Source organism: Grus americana, chromosome 3 (assembly GCF_028858705.1).
Source record: "Grus americana isolate bGruAme1 chromosome 3, bGruAme1.mat, whole genome shotgun sequence".
NCBI lineage: Eukaryota > Metazoa > Chordata > Aves > Gruiformes > Gruidae > Grus > Grus americana.
In genome coordinates this window covers 66,981,311-67,001,061 of record NC_072854.1, presented here as the reverse complement: position 1 = coordinate 67,001,061, position 19,751 = coordinate 66,981,311, and the positions used below count along the sequence as shown (strand labels likewise).

The 19,751-nt window shown below is 40.4% G+C and overlaps 1 protein-coding gene across 3 annotated transcripts in view; it reads right to left on the bottom strand.

Annotated features, from left to right (window-relative positions):
- The window catches only part of PHACTR2 (phosphatase and actin regulator 2), a 144,698-nt gene that overhangs the window by 35,399 nt on the left and 89,548 nt on the right, over nucleotides 1-19,751 (bottom strand). For all 3 annotated transcript variants that reach the window (XM_054821641.1, XM_054821642.1, XM_054821644.1), the window contains exons 2-4: nucleotides 17,089-17,256; nucleotides 6,814-6,894; nucleotides 3,701-3,856 (exon numbers count right to left, since the gene is read on the bottom strand). In XM_054821641.1, the coding sequence (XP_054677616.1) occupies nucleotides 3,701-3,856; nucleotides 6,814-6,894; nucleotides 17,089-17,256 (405 nt within the window). The remainder of the gene's footprint in view (nucleotides 1-3,700; nucleotides 3,857-6,813; nucleotides 6,895-17,088; nucleotides 17,257-19,751) is intronic.

Here is a 19,751-nt window from a genome sequence, read left to right as displayed (position 1 = left end):
CTAATGGTTACTGAGCCTTTCACTTCTTCAAGCCCAAGCTAACATTGAAATGTGGAAGTATCGACCAGAATCATGACAAGATTTAGCTTGCTATGATAAAAATGAGTAAGACCTAAGCTGAACCAGGGTTCTCTGGTACATCTGTGCACCAAAGACATCCTGGGAGGGTGGAAAGGAGAAAAGCAGCTCTGACACAGTATCGGGAGGTTTTACAATGTGCAGCACGCACGCTGCGTCAGCACGCAATGTCCCTATACCTAGGGAGGCAAAGAGTGGCAATTCTGACACCTATTCTACCGATGTGGCTCTTGGTCTTCTCCAACACTGCTGTAGGGGGCAGGAGGCAGAGCGACTCCTTGGATCTCCTTTGCGATGCTCACACCCCACCTGGAACCTGGAGCGCTGGGGTCTGCTGGGGCTACTGCAGCCTCACGCCACAGGTCAGGAGCCCTGGCACAATGGTACAGTTCGGTCTGCTGCCCAGGTCTGACACGCTGCCTGTCTCCTCGCTGCTCTGTACCCCTTCCAGGGTGCTCACAGAGAACGGCTACAGTTTAGCTCTTTATTTTCTGCAAAAGATGCTAGTGACTTTTCTTAGTCAAAACAAAACAAAACAATTCAGAACTCAACCCAGTATGAACATAATGCGAATAAATGATCAAGGAAAAAGACTCCTCTGATTTCTCATCTGTAAAGCTTTATCCATTGATTGCCTGTATTATGTAAAATTGTCACCAGCTTCTTATTATCCTGCCATAGAGGAGAAATTTCCTTTTAAACAACCTGCTTGGATGACTGACATCATTACTACAAACAGTAACAGTTACACTATTAAATTGCCAAAGGGGATTTTTTCACCAAATACGAAAGGCACCTGTGAGCTGACAGGCAGCAGATGGGTACACGGTTTATGGAATTGCCTGGCAGCACAGGGAACAGCTTTCAGGGGTCGTCATCTTCACTCACTTCTGCTTAATTCATTTTTACATTGCATGGCTGAGCCTGTTGTTTGCCCTGTTGATACTGTATTTTGGTGGCTTATGCTGAAACAACTTTTCTCCTTTAACTTCTTTTAACTCCTAACATATTCCACATTCTACCAATGCATTGCTGCCAACTCTCACCATATTATCACAATGTGCCCATTTCACTTGTTCTTTTCAAGCTTCTTGCTCCAGCAGTCATCATCATATTTATATGAGAAGGCCATTTTCAAGACCTACTTGAACAAGAGAGCAAGTAAAGACCACCACCATTTCATAAGAGCCTTTTAAAATAACCTCATAACTTTCAGGGGCTGAGATGCATTTTTTGGAACATTTTGATTCAGCCGGAGTTGGAATTGCAGCACACTGTGCTACTAAACAGCAGGAATTAATCCTGTCTCCAGGTCTTATAAACATGGAAAGTGTATATAACTTCCTTCAAGATTTAGACATAAGAATTCATAACTCTAAAAAGCCTAACATTAGCCTCACTAAAGATGAACTCCTTGCATCCATTACTCCCGATTGTCCAGCTAGTATTCATTCCATCTATCTCAGTTCTCATGATGGAGCGCTGTGATCTGACACACCAGCATGTTTTATGGTCTGAGCAGAAGACAGTGAGCTTGGTATTCCTCCTTCAGCTCTGATTTTGATGCTCTGTGAACATTAGCAACCTCCCCTTTGCAGTTGTTAATTTCTCGCTCTGCCCATGGATGTGGGTGTAATGCATGCTTACTGCATCCACCATAAAAAACCGCCGAGGATTAATCCACCGGGTGAGGTGCATCTGTGAGATGCAGTGGGCCTTACTCTTCCAACTGAGTTCCACAGACTGGCTCACCTTCTTGCTTAATGTGCTACAAAGTAAAGAATAACTGAAGTATATTCACAATGACTATCCAGAGAGTTGTACTGGATTTCCACTGTGTAACACCATTGCTGATGTGTCGAATTGATCCTTAACACCTTTTTTTTTTTTTGGCAGACTATTCCTCTCCAGTAAATCTTGTTCCTTTTCAGGGGACTCAAAATGTTTACATGTAGAAGAACTTCATGTTTAGATGTAAGAGGAAAGTATACTTGAAGTGTTTTACATCTTCTATATGGTCATATTGACATTCTATGAAGCCTAGAATAGCAAGTTTGCTCATTTTTTGTTTTCCTTCTCCCTCCTCCATACCTACTTAATTTTTTGAGAGGGATAGTCATACCTATATATTCTTCTGTACTGAGTCTAATCCTGTACAGCAATCATTTTTAATTTCTCCCTGTAAGGTCAACGCAATATATTGGGAGTGCAGAGTGCAATAATGTGTTTGAAATAGATATTGAACCTTTCCTGCTTCACTGGAGTTCTACACTCTGCAAAGTCAGCTAGAGGAGATTTCAACATAGTGACAAATGTGTATTTCTAAAAAAAAAAAACCCTGGTACCTTAGGAAAACTTCCAAGACCTGACAGTTCCAAAAGGCTGTATTTAGGGATGCATGAAATAATAAGTGGTCTGCTCTAACCCCAAAGTTAACCTGAACCATTTTAAAGGAGTTTTCCATGGCTTTTCTAACTCTTTTACCCTGACCCAATACACATCTGGTTCCAGTTGGCACCAAAAGATAGACGTATTTATATGTCATGAAAAAGGCTAATCTTATATGTCTGTCTTGTTGGGAGACAGGAAGTACTAGAAATCTCATAAGAAAGGCAGTTCTTGGACACCCAGCCACTTTTTACATAGTCGAGTGATTTACATAGCTCAGAGAAGAATTCAAATTTTTGTATTAGCTGAACCGATCCTCTCAACCTCGAGAGGCTCATTCATCACTAGGTACAGGTTACTATGAGACATTGGAAAGGCTGCTCAGTCTAACAGCCAGCCATGAAGTTCTTGATCTTTTGTATCCTTGTTCTTTCCTCTAGGAAAATCCAATAAATGGAATTGTATTTAAGAACACCTTTTGACAGGGAAAAGAAGTGGTGCATTATTCAAGAGGCTAGAGCAAGAAAATAAAACTGGTCCAAATCCTGTGATTCCACATTAATCTTTAATTTTTTCTTAATCAAATTCTTGTTACCAAGGTAGATCTGAGTAAACAAAATTAATATGGACTTTGGGACTGCTAAATATTTAGCAGTATTTACTGCAACTCATCTATAGAAAACCCTGTAGTCATAAAGTACATTTTCCATAAATGATCTAGACTCAGTTTGTGTTAGTGACATAGCCCCTTGAGTATTTATGAAGAGCTGGACTGCAAGTGCTTAAGATTTAATGAAAACCAATAGGAATGAGTTGCTGAAGTTACTTTCAAAATTATATGTGGTTTTTAAGTGGCTTAAACACTTTTGAACTTTCAACCCATGAGCCACATCTACAATGACATCGGAAGGTGATGCATATGCACTTAGCGTCTTTTTTCACAAAAGGAAAACCTGAAAACAAAGCTTGCCCACGGGTGCAAGGAAAGGCTTACATCCCTGCACGCATTTTCATGCTCAGACCATGCTTCTCTTTATGACCTTATTATACCCACAGTACAAGTCATGCCTACCAGTGATGAAATACTGATGTTTCACAAGTCTTATCTTCTTGGCAGGTTCTGCTGGCATCCTTGTGGCAGAACAGTACTCACAGCATGTATTGGTGCTAATGGAAGAACATGTGAATATTTTAAGTAGGTGAAAAAAAATTTGTGAAGAATGTGTTCATTTACCTTTTTGATCTTTTTTTCCTTCCAATACTGATGCTGTCTCTGACAAAGTACCATTATCTCCACTGGCTTTTACCACATTTTCTTCCTGTATTGTTTCTTCACTAATGGCTATGGTATGTCCATTTGAAGTTTCAAAATTTACTGTTACATCACCATCTGAAATGAAAATTAAAAAGCTATTGTCTAGTTTAACTGCTTCCTTAGCGCCTACTGACAACACACAGCATCCCTCTGCTTTCAAGTTTCCATGGAAGCAAAGCAGAGACTTACTGAGACGTGAAACATCAGGCTGCAGATCTGCTCTGAAAACTTTACGCTGTAAAAGAACTTTACAGGCTTCCACGTTCTTTGGGTGGACACCTCTGCAGTAGTGGGCCTGGAAGTGCAAGTGGGTTTTCAGGTCCAGCTTTGTGTCTGTACACATTAGCATCCCGTTCTCTTCCTTCCTGCATCTTGGTTTACACAGCAAAGAAATGTATGCATGGACCACAACAGAGCTGCAAAGTGTTCCAGCAGGCCCCAAATCTCGACAATTAGGGGGCAGAGTTGCAGGACTACTGTGGTGCACCCCAATAAGTGAATCAGCCAGGAATTCAGACAGAAGTTCTCAGAATATACGTGCCCAGTTAATCAGTAAAATAGGTCACAAAGTCATTATCCAGTCTTAAGAACCAAGGTGAGACCTTCATGTATCACACCATTACTAAATTCTGCAAGACAAATTCTCTCCCAGCTCTGATGATATTTTACTCACACAGGTTACCTCAGCTCAGGTTTTTTAATCCTGAAAAAAACTTCTTACTCTTCCCCATTTGTCTCTCTGTTCCTGAAAAACGCTACATACTCTGGCTCACAGCTTTCTCTCTTCCCTTATTTACTGATTTCTGTTCTCTGTTCCATGTATTTTCAAATTGCTGCTGATTGTATTCTCTGGTCATTTCTAAGGCTTGTTATCCTTATGTTTCTCACACCCCACCTGCAGTTCATGTAGATGACTGTTTTCCTTCTGCAGGATTCTCTTGCTGTCCATCCAAAAAATATACAAATCTATCTGGCATCTCTTCCGGTTCCTCCCGTTGTTTCTTCATTAATTGTGGTAATTCCACTCTCTTCTCCTGCTCCTCTTCCTTGTGTGCTATCAGACCTGGATGTTCGGCAGTTCCTTGGTTTCAACACAATTACGCAGTTTCTCTCTTACCTCCTTGGGCTGCTTTATGGGTTAAGCTGATGGTTTCATTCTCACCCACAAACTTCAACTTGATGTGTAAAACCTAAGCTCTGCCTTTTTAACCTTGCGTCACTCACTGAGGCTGACAGTTGCACAATGCTTCCTTCTTACCTTACCGTAACGTTGTTTCTTCAGCTCCTTTCTTCCAGATGTTCATAAACCCAGTCTTTCCTCTCTGCCTCCACATGTGGCATTCCCACCTCTTATCCATGTCATGGTTTTGCAAACACCTCCTGCCTCCAAGTGGCACTTGCCACTTTCCACTTTTCTTCTTCATCTCATGGGAAACAGTCGCTTCTTCACATTTCTTACCTCTCCCATTTCCAGACTCCATGTAATTTGCCCATCTAGCTTTCATCTCCATAGTCATTGCTTCTAACTACCTTCACACTGCTCAACCACCGTCTTTTCTGTATCTCTTTTTTAGCACCTTCAAAACGATCCTGTATTCTTTCAAACTGCTCCTTAAAAACTGTAATTTTCATCATACAGGAAGCAAAACGTGATGAAGGCAACAGACCGCATTGATGGACGCCTTAAGACGGGAGGAAAGGGGGAAAATTGTTCATCTTTACATACTTTTCTTACTTTGCTCAATTGGTGTAGGGGATCCGAAGTCCCATGCCCTTTTAAGAGCGAAATAGAAGGTCAAGGACACTGATGACCAAAGCATACACACTTTTAGCACAAATGATAGTATTTATGTTCAGACTGTTTGTAACCAGCCTGAAATGTTAACACATTTCATTAACTGTCCGAGCAGTCTCAATGCAATTTACAACCATCAATGGACAAAGTCACGCAGCTCCCCAGTAAAGCACGTAGCATAAAAATGTAACAAATTCACAGAGGGACAAATTGAGGTATGGAGAGTTTGCATTTCTTGTTTTAAGTCAAAGACAGTGGCAGAGACAAGTTCAGAAGCCAGCTATGCTGAATGCCATAGCCAGGTAATTAGTGAAACACGGTAAAGACAAGTGATGTCACACATCGACAAACAAGCCCTTTACTTCTAAGTATCAGTGTGTACCATACTAACCATACACATTGATACTTTCATGATTCTTCAGCTCAGGCAGAGTAACACAATTTCTAGGAGAAAAATATTTTTGGAAATCATGGAGTTCTTAGACTCCTTGACAAAATGACAAATGGTTTAATTTTAAGCTACAGAAAATTATTTTACTCACTTGACTTTCATTTGATCTAGATTTATAGAAGTTCAAGAATATTAGAAAGAATATCACTAGAAACATAATCAAATGTAGCACAGAGGTGTTAACCGTGGTTTACTTACGCTTTTCCAAACACAAATTCTGGTTAATACCAGTTACTAAACCTTAGAGCACTTTCTGAAACAAGCGGTGTCTTCACCACAGTTTGATGTTGGTGCCGTTTGTGAATGTGGTCTGTGTGGTAGTGTTGGGATCTGTACAATCCCAGCACTGGTACTTTTTGACACCTGAAACGGATGCTATTGATTTGCTTGGGGGGGTCCCAAAGCCTCTAATTTTTCAGCCAAAATTTCTCATATTATACTCCAGTTGCTTTAGACAGCAGACCTTGACTCAAAAAATAGGTTAATCACTAACTTAAAAAAATTCTGGCAAACAGTAAGTAGGAACCACAGGAGTCACATTATATATAGGCAGTATCAAAATACTTCACGATATGACCAGAAGGCAGATGGTGTACCTATGGCAGGAGCAGTTACAGAACACAAATCTCTCAACTCCAACTTTTTTGTCAATTGGCCCAAAATGCTTCTCACACTCCTCAACTTTGTCTCCTCACACCTATTTATACTACAGGGAAACAATGCAATCGTGGCTTTATCATCCATGTTTAGCGCTTAGGAGCTAAATTCTAGGTAACGTGTTATCACCTTGCTCGGGCATTTCCTTCAGCACTCCCCTTCTTATCAGCTCCTCTCTGCTTTGTCTTGTCGAAATCTTCCTTTCCAACACTAAAGAAAAAGCACAGTTAAGAATAGATTTATTCTCATACTGCTGATGCTTGCTAAAAGTATAGAAAAAGATTTTTATTTTAAAGAAACCCCGAGAAATCTTGTTTCCTCTGATTGTGCAGGAGAAGTGGTCTGGGTTTTCATGGACGCTCTCTGAAAATACTGTCTCACAATTCCAGGCACAGAAGGGGGGGGGGGGGGATTCATCTGACCCAATGCCTTCAGCTGAGCGAGGCTCCGTGAGGCTTCCTTTACAGTCAATGGAAAAAGGTACTTCCAGAGTGAAGCTAAACTCATCCTAGCATAGGCATTTAATACGTAAAAGCACCTTTTTACCATTGACTGGGGTGACTAGCTCAGCTGGAGATACCGTCGTCTGCTTTGTAGATTTTTTGAGTTGGGAGAGAGAAATCCTGCTCAGAGCAAGCAACTCACAGGGTAGCTTTTATGACATGCAAACTGTTTTAAAGGAAAAAAACAAACAAAACAAGCTTAAACTGAAGCTAGAAAGTTCTGTTCTAAAAGGGAATAACATCTTCATCCAGACTGGTTGGCTTTCATGGAAAAAAATGCAGCATCCTGTTTTTTAGGTTAAAAAAAAGAAGCATACAACACAGAAAACCAGACTGTGACATGAAGAATTTTAATTATTATGTTTATTTCCCATGGGAAAAATTCCAAATAGTTTTATGGGGAAAAGTATTTACAGATGGCAAAATAGAATAACTCCCCACTGCACCCCACTGCCAAACCAAAAGAGTCTTGGTCAATGATCTGGGAGGCCACTGTAATGATCCATGGAACCATGGTGCACAGTTCATAAAACAAGAGCATCACTTTTAAAATCCTGTCTTCACTGTTAGGAAAAGTTAATCTCCCATCCTGATTCTGTTTACATACAGACATCAAAACCCAAGTGACGTTTGGAGCTCAAGCTGAGGGCATGTGGCAAAGCTTCGGCCGTGCTGGACTTCATCCTATTAATGCTGTGGGATAGGGTTATTTATCTCATCAACTAATTCAAACACTCTGGTAATCCAATTACTCTCCAGAGCCAGTCTAATTGCTGTATGCAGATTAAATACCGCAAGAAGTATTGCCAATCTCACTTGCGCCAGCCCAGCTGGAATGAACAGCCATACAGTGAAGTGACGGCTCCTGTGAAGGCACTTTGGCTCCTCTGAGAAAGTTACCCTCCATGCAGAGCCAAACCTCTTTCCCTGCAGCAGGTAACTCCGGCTGCTGACTCACAACCAGGCTGGCTGACCTCGGATGCCTGAAGGCATCACTGCTCATGGCTTCCCACTCCCCTTCTCCGCCAGGGAAGGGGATGGTTGAACAGAAGATGATGCAGATCCTGCGCTTCCCAAATTTACAGCACCGGGTTTATTTCTCACACTGCAAAGTGCGGGGATGCAGCAAATGCTCCACATCGGGTGTGTTTCCCTGCCAAAAAAGCATGGACTCCTCCCAGAAGAACTGGAGGCAGTAACCATTTTGACCGGCCCAGCTCAAGATACCCATGCCTGTGAGATCAACAGCTCGTGAAGGCAAACAGTAGTGGCACAGGAACATATAAGTTGGCGTTAGGTCTGTGTTTATATACTCAGGTACTTTGTGGGATCTGTCCGTTAAAGGTCAAACCTTCACGTCACTCAAACCACGTTTGACAATGTAATGGAGCCCATGAGTGTGGCTGCAGTCTCTGTGTAAGCCAGCCGCCCCGGGGAGAGTGTGGCAGCCTGCACTCCGATCAGGTTAGACTGCCTTGGGTCCCGATCCTAAATTATGCGGGAGCTCTTTCAATTTTTCCCCATTACTTTTTAAGGTATATGCCTTCCACCTGTGTGCCACACATGTTATTGGCACGGCAAACAAAGCACAGGAGTGTGTCCTATTCTTGCAAAGAGTTTTTCATGTAGCTGAATATATATCTTCTCTTATTATTATTATTTCAGCTTTACAAGTATAATTTACCTCCTACTATTTTTCCTCTCTGCTTCCTTTTTACATCTGTTTTCTTGGGGACAGTGAAATGAGATGGTCTCTCATACATTTATTTGTGCGACTTAACCCAACACCCCTTGAAAATAATGATGCTCTTTCCATCAAGTTCAAGAACATTGAATCGGACCCCCCATCAATGTCTCTAGTTTTCAGAATGATATATTTTTTCAGTTCTACAACACTGAATTAACAACTGTATCAAATTAATTATCATGGAAAATGTCAATTGGCATTAAAAGACATTAACTCCTTACACTTCTACTGGAAGACCTTAAAGCATTTTATTAACATTACACAGGTTTCATAACATCCCTTAGACATAACTATCTCCATTTCACAGATTAGAAAATTTCTGAACAGATAAGAAGCTTAAGCCCCAATCCTTCTTCATCTAAAATGCTAGCCATGAGTGGTGGTTTTATTTAAACTGATTAAGCTCTGTTAATTCAGCTTGAAAAGATAATTTATTTAAAATATTACTTGGCCCATGGAAAGAACATTAGAAGTCAGGCTAGTACTCACTGTGAGTATCATAATTTTAATTCCCACAAAGAAAAGGCAGAATTTTAACTTAAATCAAAGTGACTAAAAATATGTCCCCTTGTATAAGAGGAATGAGTATGAACCTATACTGGGTGCTATTTAGCCAGAGTGGACTCATCATGATCATTTATTGCTTATTACAGACTTTGGACTATACATTTCACATTTACATAGTTGAGCATTTTGATTATCACAGCCCAATTGCACTGCGCTTTAAGGGTCTCAAACTACTCAGCTAAGCTAACCACGTTTGACTACTGTTATGTTTCGGTAAACTATCTTAAAACAAGAGAGTTAGTTACAAAGTCAAGCGTTCAGAAGTTAGGAAATGTTTGAATGAAGGTTGATGGGTGTGCAAATGGCACAGCTTTTATTTGCTTGTTATATATTTTACCTTTGCCATCTCCGTCTCATTTAGAATACAGACTGCACTGTGTTCAATGAACGGTTTCTTTGCCTAAATTTTTAACCTTACCTTTCAACCTGGGGCCCGGATCTCATTTGAGGAACAACCTAAACCTTCATTTGAACAGAAAACTCTTAGTTTTTCCAAAAGTCACCCCAGCAACTGAGTGAACCTAAGACAACGTATTTTCCTCCTTGATGCCCATGTGAGAGATGCAAAGGTGTTCCCGTGATTGTATAGATAGGCAACTTATGGCATAGAAAGATTAAGTCATATTATCAAACATGCTGATATTTGTTAAGTGTTTAATTTGAGGTACTTTTTCAGGTGTAATCTCCCACATTAAAACTGTGATCAAACAAACAAACAAGCAATCCAAAGCACAGGACTTCTAGCTGAATTGCCTACTTACAGTTCAAAATACCTAATCAACAGAAGTGAAGCTATGAGCATTGGCCATCTGCTGCTGAGCTAATGGCATAGACAACTGTAGATACAGTTATCTTCTACCTGAACCACCTGGGATGGGTATCACTATTGGTCACCTTAGAAATAGTTCAGTCTCCTGAGTTCAGTACAGGGAGAGGACTATAGTTTGGTGCTTCCACCATTGGCCCACTTGGCATGTTCCCTCCTCTCCCCACCTCTGCCATGACTTCACCATCTGCATCTTTCTCCTTCACTTGAAGAAGTTTAAGCTTCTTATCTTTGGTTTCCAGACCTACCTCTCTTCTCTGCCTTCTTCGTCTAGTAGAACTTGCCACAATACGTTACCCATCTGCTTCTCCCATAAGCACACCTTTGTCTCTGTATTCCTGCTGATCATTGTTTTTGCAGTCTCTGACCTTACAAGTTACTGCCTGTTCCTCACTCAGGAGCAGATGACTAGTACTATCTTGGAACAAATATATGATAAATACTGGTAGCTATACCACTATCATGTGGACATCCTTAAGCTTAGTCACCAGCTGATCTTATTATTACAAATCTTTTCTGTCATATGCGTATATAATAATGTGTGTGTGTGTATATATCTGTGAGTAGATATATCTTAACATATGTCTGCCATATATATGATATAGATGCGTACATGCAAAAGTGTGAACATATATAACATTTCAGCATTAACATCAACATTGTTTATAACATTAAGCAATAATAAGATGGAAATAACAATTTCTCCATCTGTATACATGTACGTATTAAGATCAATTACGCAAGCAAGTCAGTTGTGAGTGCAACTGGATATCAGTCCTTGCCTGATGAGGAAGGCTGAAGAGAGGTGGGCTCCACTCCCAGCCATCATGCTCCAGCAGACTCAAAAAATCCCCTGTCAAAACCACCCCCTCCGCAGTTAAAAGCAAAGCTTGCCCTGACTTCAGGTGTAACTGTCAGCAAGTGTGTGAATTTATCACGCTGTATGCAGCTCTCATTTACTTGAGTAAATTTTACTTGTCCAACGGATCCCACAAACATTTGTATTTTTAGCCCAATACAAATAATAGTAACACTAATCGTAAGAACAGTTTACCTCAAAAAGCAGTTTCCATCCCTCCCTCCCTCCCCCTCAAAAGAGACTGCTTAGTGATACTTAGCAGCTACAAACCTCAGGCAGTCTTAAAACCCATTCTCTGACTCAAAGAGTGCTGTGAGATTCTGGGTATTCTCCAGTATTTAGTTTTGCTCTTCCAAGAGAAGCCCGAGAGAATTCTGATTTTTAATTTTTCTCTGACCCAGTAAGAGCTAAAATCGCCTTCTGCTCCCTGTCTGCATATACTCTTGCAGTGGAGCTTTGAAGTGGCATCTACTTCGTGCCAAGACACAAACTGCTGCCTTCTTTTCCTTCACAGCAAAACATTGCGGAGGGGAGAAACCCTTGAGATGATGCCATTTACTGTTTGTTTTTACTTAATTTTGAAGGCCCTCTAGGCAGAAAGTATACAACCAGTGCCCAGAGAACAGATTTTCTGAGATACAGCATGGAAAATATGTTGCTAAAGGAAAAAAATTCCAACCATCATTCCCACATCGGCAGAAACACTTCCACATCTAGTCCTCCATCTTTTTTTTTATATTTGTGGTATTTGCTGTTTATGAACATCTTTCAGTTGCTAGCATAAGAGAGTCACGTGAGATTTTGTCAAAGCACTGCACGGTACATGCCCTGGCAAGGCAGTAGCAAGAACCTATTTCAAAAAGCCTATTCAAAACCCAAATAAAGCAACAAAAGCTCGTTCCAATAGCCTGCATTCTGTCTTAGAAGAAACTCTTTCTTTAGCTGCATACAGATTGATCAAGTTGTAGCCCTGTTAAGAGAATGGGCAACAAATGTGAGGATCATCATACTGTCCCATGGTCTCATGCCAGGAAATCGGCTTCCTGCATGTACGATGCAGGCGCACACACACACGCACATACGCATACCCCGTTCTGTAATGTAAATACATCTCTGAGTAGTCTGAGGAAGAGGATTTCCTGTAGGATTTTAATTTTGTATGGATGTTTTCCCATTTTTTTCTCAAGTTAGACAAGCAAGTTTCTTCTGCTGTGTCAGTTAGCATGTAGCAAGGGGCAACTCGCCAACTAAATGTATCGTCTCAGTCTCTGTTGGTCCTGGGTCTGTTCCCTCAAGAAATACAGGGATAATTATTTTTTAATTTTTTTTTCCCCCTGAAACTACCATTTGAGGCAGGATGAATGCAATCCAAACTAGTTTTCATTTCAAATTCCAGCCTCACAGGAAGCATATGCACAAACGTAAGTGATTCCATACCTTACATACACAGAGTTTCAAAGCAAATGAATATTTCCCTATAGCTCTGGGGTTTCCTGACAGCAAAACAGACCTCAAGCATGTAAAGATTATCTTTCACTGCAAGCTAACCTGATTTGCACTGAAAAGCTACAGCTTATTCACGATGCAGCGGGGGCTGGTACCCTGTCCATTTCTGGGATTTCTGGGGACGCAACCCCTTAGAGTCAGTGCTGCAGAACTGTACAATTTGTCTCTATTATTCTCTATGTGGAAATACACGGGGACTTTCCTACAAGCACTACCAGTACTACTACTGGGCAACCAGCATGAATGAAAGATCTACCTAGCCACAGCCAGACTTCGAAGAAAAAGCTTTGTAGAGAAAAGGGTAAACAGCAATAACACCTAAGCAAGACTATGAACTATATTTGCCTGGAAGGTGCACTCCAAATCTTTGCTCTGTAGAGATTAATCAGTACTTAGATACATTCTTCTTTCTCAACATAAAAGCTCTGGGAACGGTTCTTGTACCACTGCCATACAGCCAAATGCCTGAATTTGTAGGTTACATCTCAGAGAGTCACAAGGGGTAAAACTCTCATATGAAATTTAGGGGGAAAATAATTTGGGAGACTTTTATTTATGTTTAGAGCTCTTACAATTCATATCATCCAGGTTTACTTTCGTTCCTTCTCCCTAGCTCAGTGCGCCACTCTTGCTGGTTTTGAGATGAAAGTCAAGACTCTCAGATATTACAGAACTCCCAGAGTTTCATTTTAAGGAAAAAAAGCACTAAATATTGTGATGGTTGGCAAAATAAATGAAAACTGGGACATACAAATACAAGCTGATATATCGAATGTACAAAATAATACAGAAGTTTTGAAAACCCGAAATTAATTCCCTATGTCACTATGTTTGTATAATTCCACCCAAATAAAACTAATTTTACAGTGTAGCAGGATGGATAAGCAGAACTTTATTAAAAATAGAGCATAAGTACTCCTTAGAGAAAAAAAAGTCAATCTACTGAATAATGAAAAAATATCAAAAATTCCCAAACCTCCTGTCTAACTTCTTAAGTTCTGTTCACCAAGACATGCATTGAATTTCATATGTTTACTCTTCACAAACTACATAGGCACTGAAATACTGTAGTTTATATAATTCAGAGCATTAGAATGGTTTTGTGTTTTATTAGCTATTTTACATTATGTTATTAAATACAACAGCAGTCTTTACTGTATAAGAGCTTAAGTATGTACTACATGCTAATTTAGCAGGATGCTAAGCTATACAATGTAGCAAAAAAGGAAAGGTTTTTCAGGATAATTTAAAAGTCTATATACAAGATGATACTTCCAGATACACAAGACACATGAAGCACTTAGTGAATCAGTTGTGTTAGTTGCTTTTTTTTGCCATGAAGGACTATTGAAGTCTTGTGGCTGGACTCAGAGCGGGGACTTCAGTTAGTCAACTAAGTGTTACCTCCTCCTGCATTGAACTTTTCCCATCCACTATACCATTTACAGACACACTTCATTGTGCAGATAATTAACTTCCACTTTTCAATACACAATTATATACAATCATGTATTCGATTGACCAAAAGAGCTCTCACGTATATACTTATCTTTCACCATCAACTTTGTTCTTCTGCCAATCTGTAGAGCAAATTCTCCGAACTTTTACAGATTTCTGTTTGCACACTGGTGCTCTCCTTTTTTTTCAGAAAAGACTGATCACAAAATAAAGCTTTAACTTTGAAAAAAAGACAAGGGGGGGTCTACATTACTCTTTTAGTTTTCAGACCTGGAAGGCAGCGCTGCAAAACCACAGCTGAAATGAAAAAGATCTGGTTGTCTAAATTTTAAGAAGTCATCCAAACGAGTGGCTCTGTTTTTCCTCTCTGCTTCAGTGTGCAGAGTAATCAGAATGCTAGCACACAAATTCAATGGTAACCTTCGCAGAAGACTAAAAACTACTTCTTCTCATTATGTTTTACTGGATTTGTTTTTAGCTGGATCAGGTTTGTGATCTGCTCATCACGAAACTGGTGCCAGTACACAGGAGGCAGGGAAAGTAAACAGACACAGCTGAGAGAACTGGGAAGACAAATTATCACTTGTAAATTAGTTTTGAGGTAGTTAAGATGGACATTGCTTCCCAATAATTACTTCTTTCTTAAGAGTAATAAATACAACTATGCACTGAGAGCACACAGTGGCAAAATCAGACTCGGAATGTAAAATGTTACACATACTCTGCTGTAATGTTAATCGTGCCTTAGCTCTGATGGTCTAGGTATGTAAGTGCAGCAAGGCTCAGGGAGAGAAATAATAACTCTTATCATCGACTAGCATAGCTTTATGACACTTGAAAAAGGCATTTTGTTACTCAAAGTGTCTATTTGTATCTCTAGCATAATTTTAAAGCTCGATTTTCATTACAGTTCTCAAATTATTTCATGTTTTCTGTCCATTACACCTACTGGTAGGCATCTCCATTTTGCAGGTGCTCACTTTGAAGTAAGTCGTCCTGCTAAATAACTCCATCTGAAGTCAGTGCCAATGGGAACCGTGGGCTCTCCACACCCCTGAAAGGACTTGAGGGACCACACCATCATAAACAAGACAGGAAAATAAAGTACGAGCAAGGAATTAAGCAGACACTTTTGGAAATGTTGACCTTAATTTCTTTGTACCCAGTTTCCTCTTTTTGTAAAAGAAATATGAACACATGCTTTGTCGTGGTATTACAAGAATCGATGTGTCATGTTTGTAAGACGACACTGAGGTCCTCTAAAGAAAGATGGTACAACATAAGAAATACTGTATTTAACATGAATTTACCAGAAATTAATTTGTAAAAAATAACTGCAAAATGACACATACATTATTATTTAATGGTATAACAATTTAACACATGCTAATATGTTGTGACAGTTCGGGGAATCATAAACTGTATACACAGCTTATGAATAGTGATTATTCTGAAGAATTCAGTGCATATAAAATCACGTACCTGCCCAACAGTAGCTGCAGAACATTCAGGAGTCATTAACTAGAAATAACTTTGCTCTAGCAATATGATAAAAGTAACGGGGAAGCTGAAGGAAACTTGAAGCAATGAAGGAAATGTCAGACTGAGGGATATTTTTGATTGCAGTAGTGGAAGAAATTGTGGGGGTTTTGTTGCGGGGTACCCAGGAAAATAATAAAAAAAAAAGAAAAAAGAAAGAAAAAAGAAAGAAAAAAGAAAGAAAAAAAAGAAAAAAAAAGAAGAAGAGACTGAGAGAAGGATCTGAGGATCTCAGAGATTGTCCAAAACTTCAGTTGGTATCTGGAATGATGATGGCACCAGACAAGATGGCTTCTTTTTGCCTTTTGTGTAAATAAAGCACATTTTAGAAATTACATTGCAAACCCATAAAGTTCCTTAGTGTAATTGTCAGGGTTTAAAATGTCAAGCAGTGTTATTCTGAGAGTTCAGGAGAGCCTACTGAAAACACTTTAGGAGATTAGTATTGGTTTTATTGCCTAGAGCCATGGAAGACAGTGGACAGAGGGCTTGCACTGTGGTATGAATCTGAAGAGCTCATATATGCTCCCCAGACTCTGACTAGGCTCAAGTTTAGAGAAGCACAGCACTAAATGTCTGAATCCCAAAACAGAAGTTTGGGATCTTTCTGGTGAAAGCTTGGCCAGAGCTGTGACACACAGAGACACACACACACACATATATGCAGGGGAGCATTCAGTTTCCTAAACATGGGTGTCTACAGCCACTTGAGATGCCCCAGGGTTTTGGAAATATCTGCATGGGGATGGCAAATATGATGCAGAACCTGCTGGGAGAGCAGCCAGGACACCCCAGAGCATCTCAGGTGGCAGCAAGCAACTGTGTTTAGCTAACTGAATCCCAGCCCTCAGTCTTGCTTGTTTTCAGAAGGAATATAATTCAATCACAGCATTTTATTTCAGACTGTTCCTTGCCAATGGGGTGTGAAGGGGCAGACCAGCCTGGATGAAGTCAGTGGTTGCAAAGTTGATCCTCGTTCTTCTGCTGGGCACGGCCACGTCTGCTTCTTCCCTCTAAACAGCCCAAACTTCTGTTCCCATAAAGGCAAGGTTTGTTTCATAATCCAAGTCACTGACTATTAGGAGAACATAGAGACATCTCCGACATATCTGAAGATATGTAACATAGAGTCTGGTGTTTCTTTGTTGAAAAAAAAGTACTGTCAACATCAAAAGAATGTAATATATAATGTACATGAAACAAACTGCATATTTTTGGTGATAAGTTCAGGACAGAAGCTGAACAAGGTTAGGTTTTTCCTTGCCAAGGATCAACCAGTTTTTCCGTGTGTCAAATACTGTGCCTAAATAATCCCTGACACCTAACAAGCTCCAAGTATTACTCTGCAAAGCCATTACAGTGTTTTCTACTATTTGCCACCAAAGGGCCATGGACATACCTGCTGACGTTTCTCTGAATTTGTCACTAGTCTTCTTCTTCCGCCATTTCCAAGGTTTAAAGATTTTGCCAATGGTAGAGAGTTTGCCCTTTCTCTTGAAGGGAGGAGTTTGGGATCCTGGGGCTGGTCCATCTGAGTTAGCGATTGAAGCCTTATCCAAACCATCGACTGTATAAACAAGAAAAGTAAAGGTAACTGAAGGATGCAAAACAAAAATGGTAGCCGACAGCTAAACTCCTCCGCTATCAGACTGCAACAGGCTGTGCGTGGGTCCACAGTTTTTCTGTTCCAGCCAAAGGGCATTTGATTGCAACCCATGATCACAAGCCAGTCCCCACCCCAGCGAGCCCTGGGCTTCACTGCTGCTCAGCACCTCAGCTGCAGCAGGCCAGAACTTGCTTCTCACGACGCACATCTGGCACGTCTGCACGTTTCTGTGGTTGTTCATCGCTACTGGAGAATTTCTTTCAACACATATTTGGGTGACTTTTTCCCTATCTTTGGTAAAGCTGAATAACTAGCTGTCATCATACAGAAAACAAAACCCTTGCAATGTAAAAACATAAACTACTTCTTTTGAGTAAAACGAATCCTTTCTTAAACAAGCTCTAAAGATAACTGTTCTGGCAGTGGAATGGAAAGAGGTCCATTTGATATCCCTGGTAATCAGTCATTCACAGCGCAGCCTGCCGTGAGTCAGGCTTCTTATTAACAAAACGTATTTAACAATAAGCTTTTGAGCTGTAGCCAAAATTTAAAGAAGGATTACTTTTCTGCAAAAACATATTGAGTGATATGAAAGCCAATATTTATCACTGATGGCTGTAACATTGAGTTTTGTGAACCAAATTAAGACTCATTCCGCAACATGCCATTGCATACAGTTAAAATAAATTTCCTGGAAATTTCCCTGAGAAGTCTACTATTATTTATTTCTATTTAAGAACTGAGGTTTCTTAGAGCCTTCCATTCATGGTCCTGCAAACACTTCAAATGTGCTTCATTTTATTCACGCGAGCAGCTTCACTGAAGTAACTGCGATTACTTACGTACGTAAAATTAATCACAGGCTTAAATGTTTGTGGCATAAGGGCTCTGTAATTGCTTTCATTCATCTAAACATTCTAATTATAACCAATTTGGAACAGAGTTGATGCCACTGTCAACAGTAATAATGATAATCATAGATCATTAAATCAAAAAGTGCTATTCAAAGAAGGAAATATCCCTGTCCCCATTTTACAGATGGAAAATATGAAGCACAGATTTGTTAAGTGCTTAATTTTATGTTTGCCAAATGGCTTCCTGAATCCTGGTCCTGTGTCATAGCTGCTAAAAAGACACATATTCAGACATATAACATCATGGTGCAATCTTATTATTCTCTTTCTCAGACAAATGGCATTTAATGAGTCCTATATTTGTCCTAGACTTTAGATTGATCCAGGATGCTAAAAAAAAAAGAAAATCTTTTCTGTGAGAAAGCTGACGTAATGCAATCAGAGTCCAAGAAACTTTATTTCCAATGTCTTGAAATAAAGTACTGGGAAAAAAAGATCCATTGTATAACTTTATTGAAGTCTATTAAGTTAAAACCAGAGATAAATTTGTATGAAAATGATAGCATTTAAATCAATAAATCTCAGTGAGTTATGCCATAAAATGTCAGAGAGATGGAGCAGAGAGAGGGAGAACTTCTCCAGGATAAATTACTGTTATTCAGATGCATTGGAATGTAAAGTTTTTATTTAAGTGTTTTCCTTGAGTACTTTCTGGTCTATAACATGGAGATAAGATGGAAGAAAGGCATGCAAATGGGCTTTAAATGTAAAAAGCCAAGATTTTGGTAAGGACCCAGATATGCCTACCCTTTGCACAAGTACAAAACCCCAGCTTCCTCACTTGTGCATCCTAGAGAATGTAACGTGGCAATCTTCAGGGAGGTTTAAGCTGAGACTCCCTTAAAAGGAACCTGCCAGCACCCTACAGACCCTGAGAAGCCGGGTGAGAGGTGGGGGTGAGGAGACCACCAAAGGCAGCCAGCAGCTCTGCAGAAAGAGAGAAGCATGGGACAGCAGAAGGACCCCTGCGGGGGTGCCTCACCCGGAATTAGGGATCGCACTTTTGTCTAGGCTTACAGACACTGCCTATGTTGTACAATCCCCTGCGGGATACAGAAGCCTCTGCTGGAAACTGTGGAACGAAGGCAGAAGTACATTTACTTGGAGGGTAGTTACAAAGATCAGAGGGCTAAATTTATCCTTGCAATTCCAGTTGATATAAGAAGGGGCATGGGCCACAGCTTGCATGCGGCTGGGGAGAGTCAGCTTAGATGTGAGGAAAACACTTCCAGGAGGTGGGTTACACAGCACTGGAGCAGGTCTTGGGAGGTTTTGGAGGCTCAGCCAGGTGAGCCAGGGCTGAACTGACCTACTGTCAGTAACAGTCCTACTCTGAGTGAGGGACCTCCCGAGGTCCCTCCCATTCAAGACTCCCATGGTGCTAATGGATGTCGAAAGACATGGTTGCTTTGTGAAATCTGTGCTAGTAAATCCAAAGAATCAGAAATGAGGTGCTGAAGAAAAGGCACCAGGATCTAGTGGCTAAAGAATTTTGTCCTGGGACAGGAACCAAGCATTATCTCACTGGCAGAGGCAGCCCAT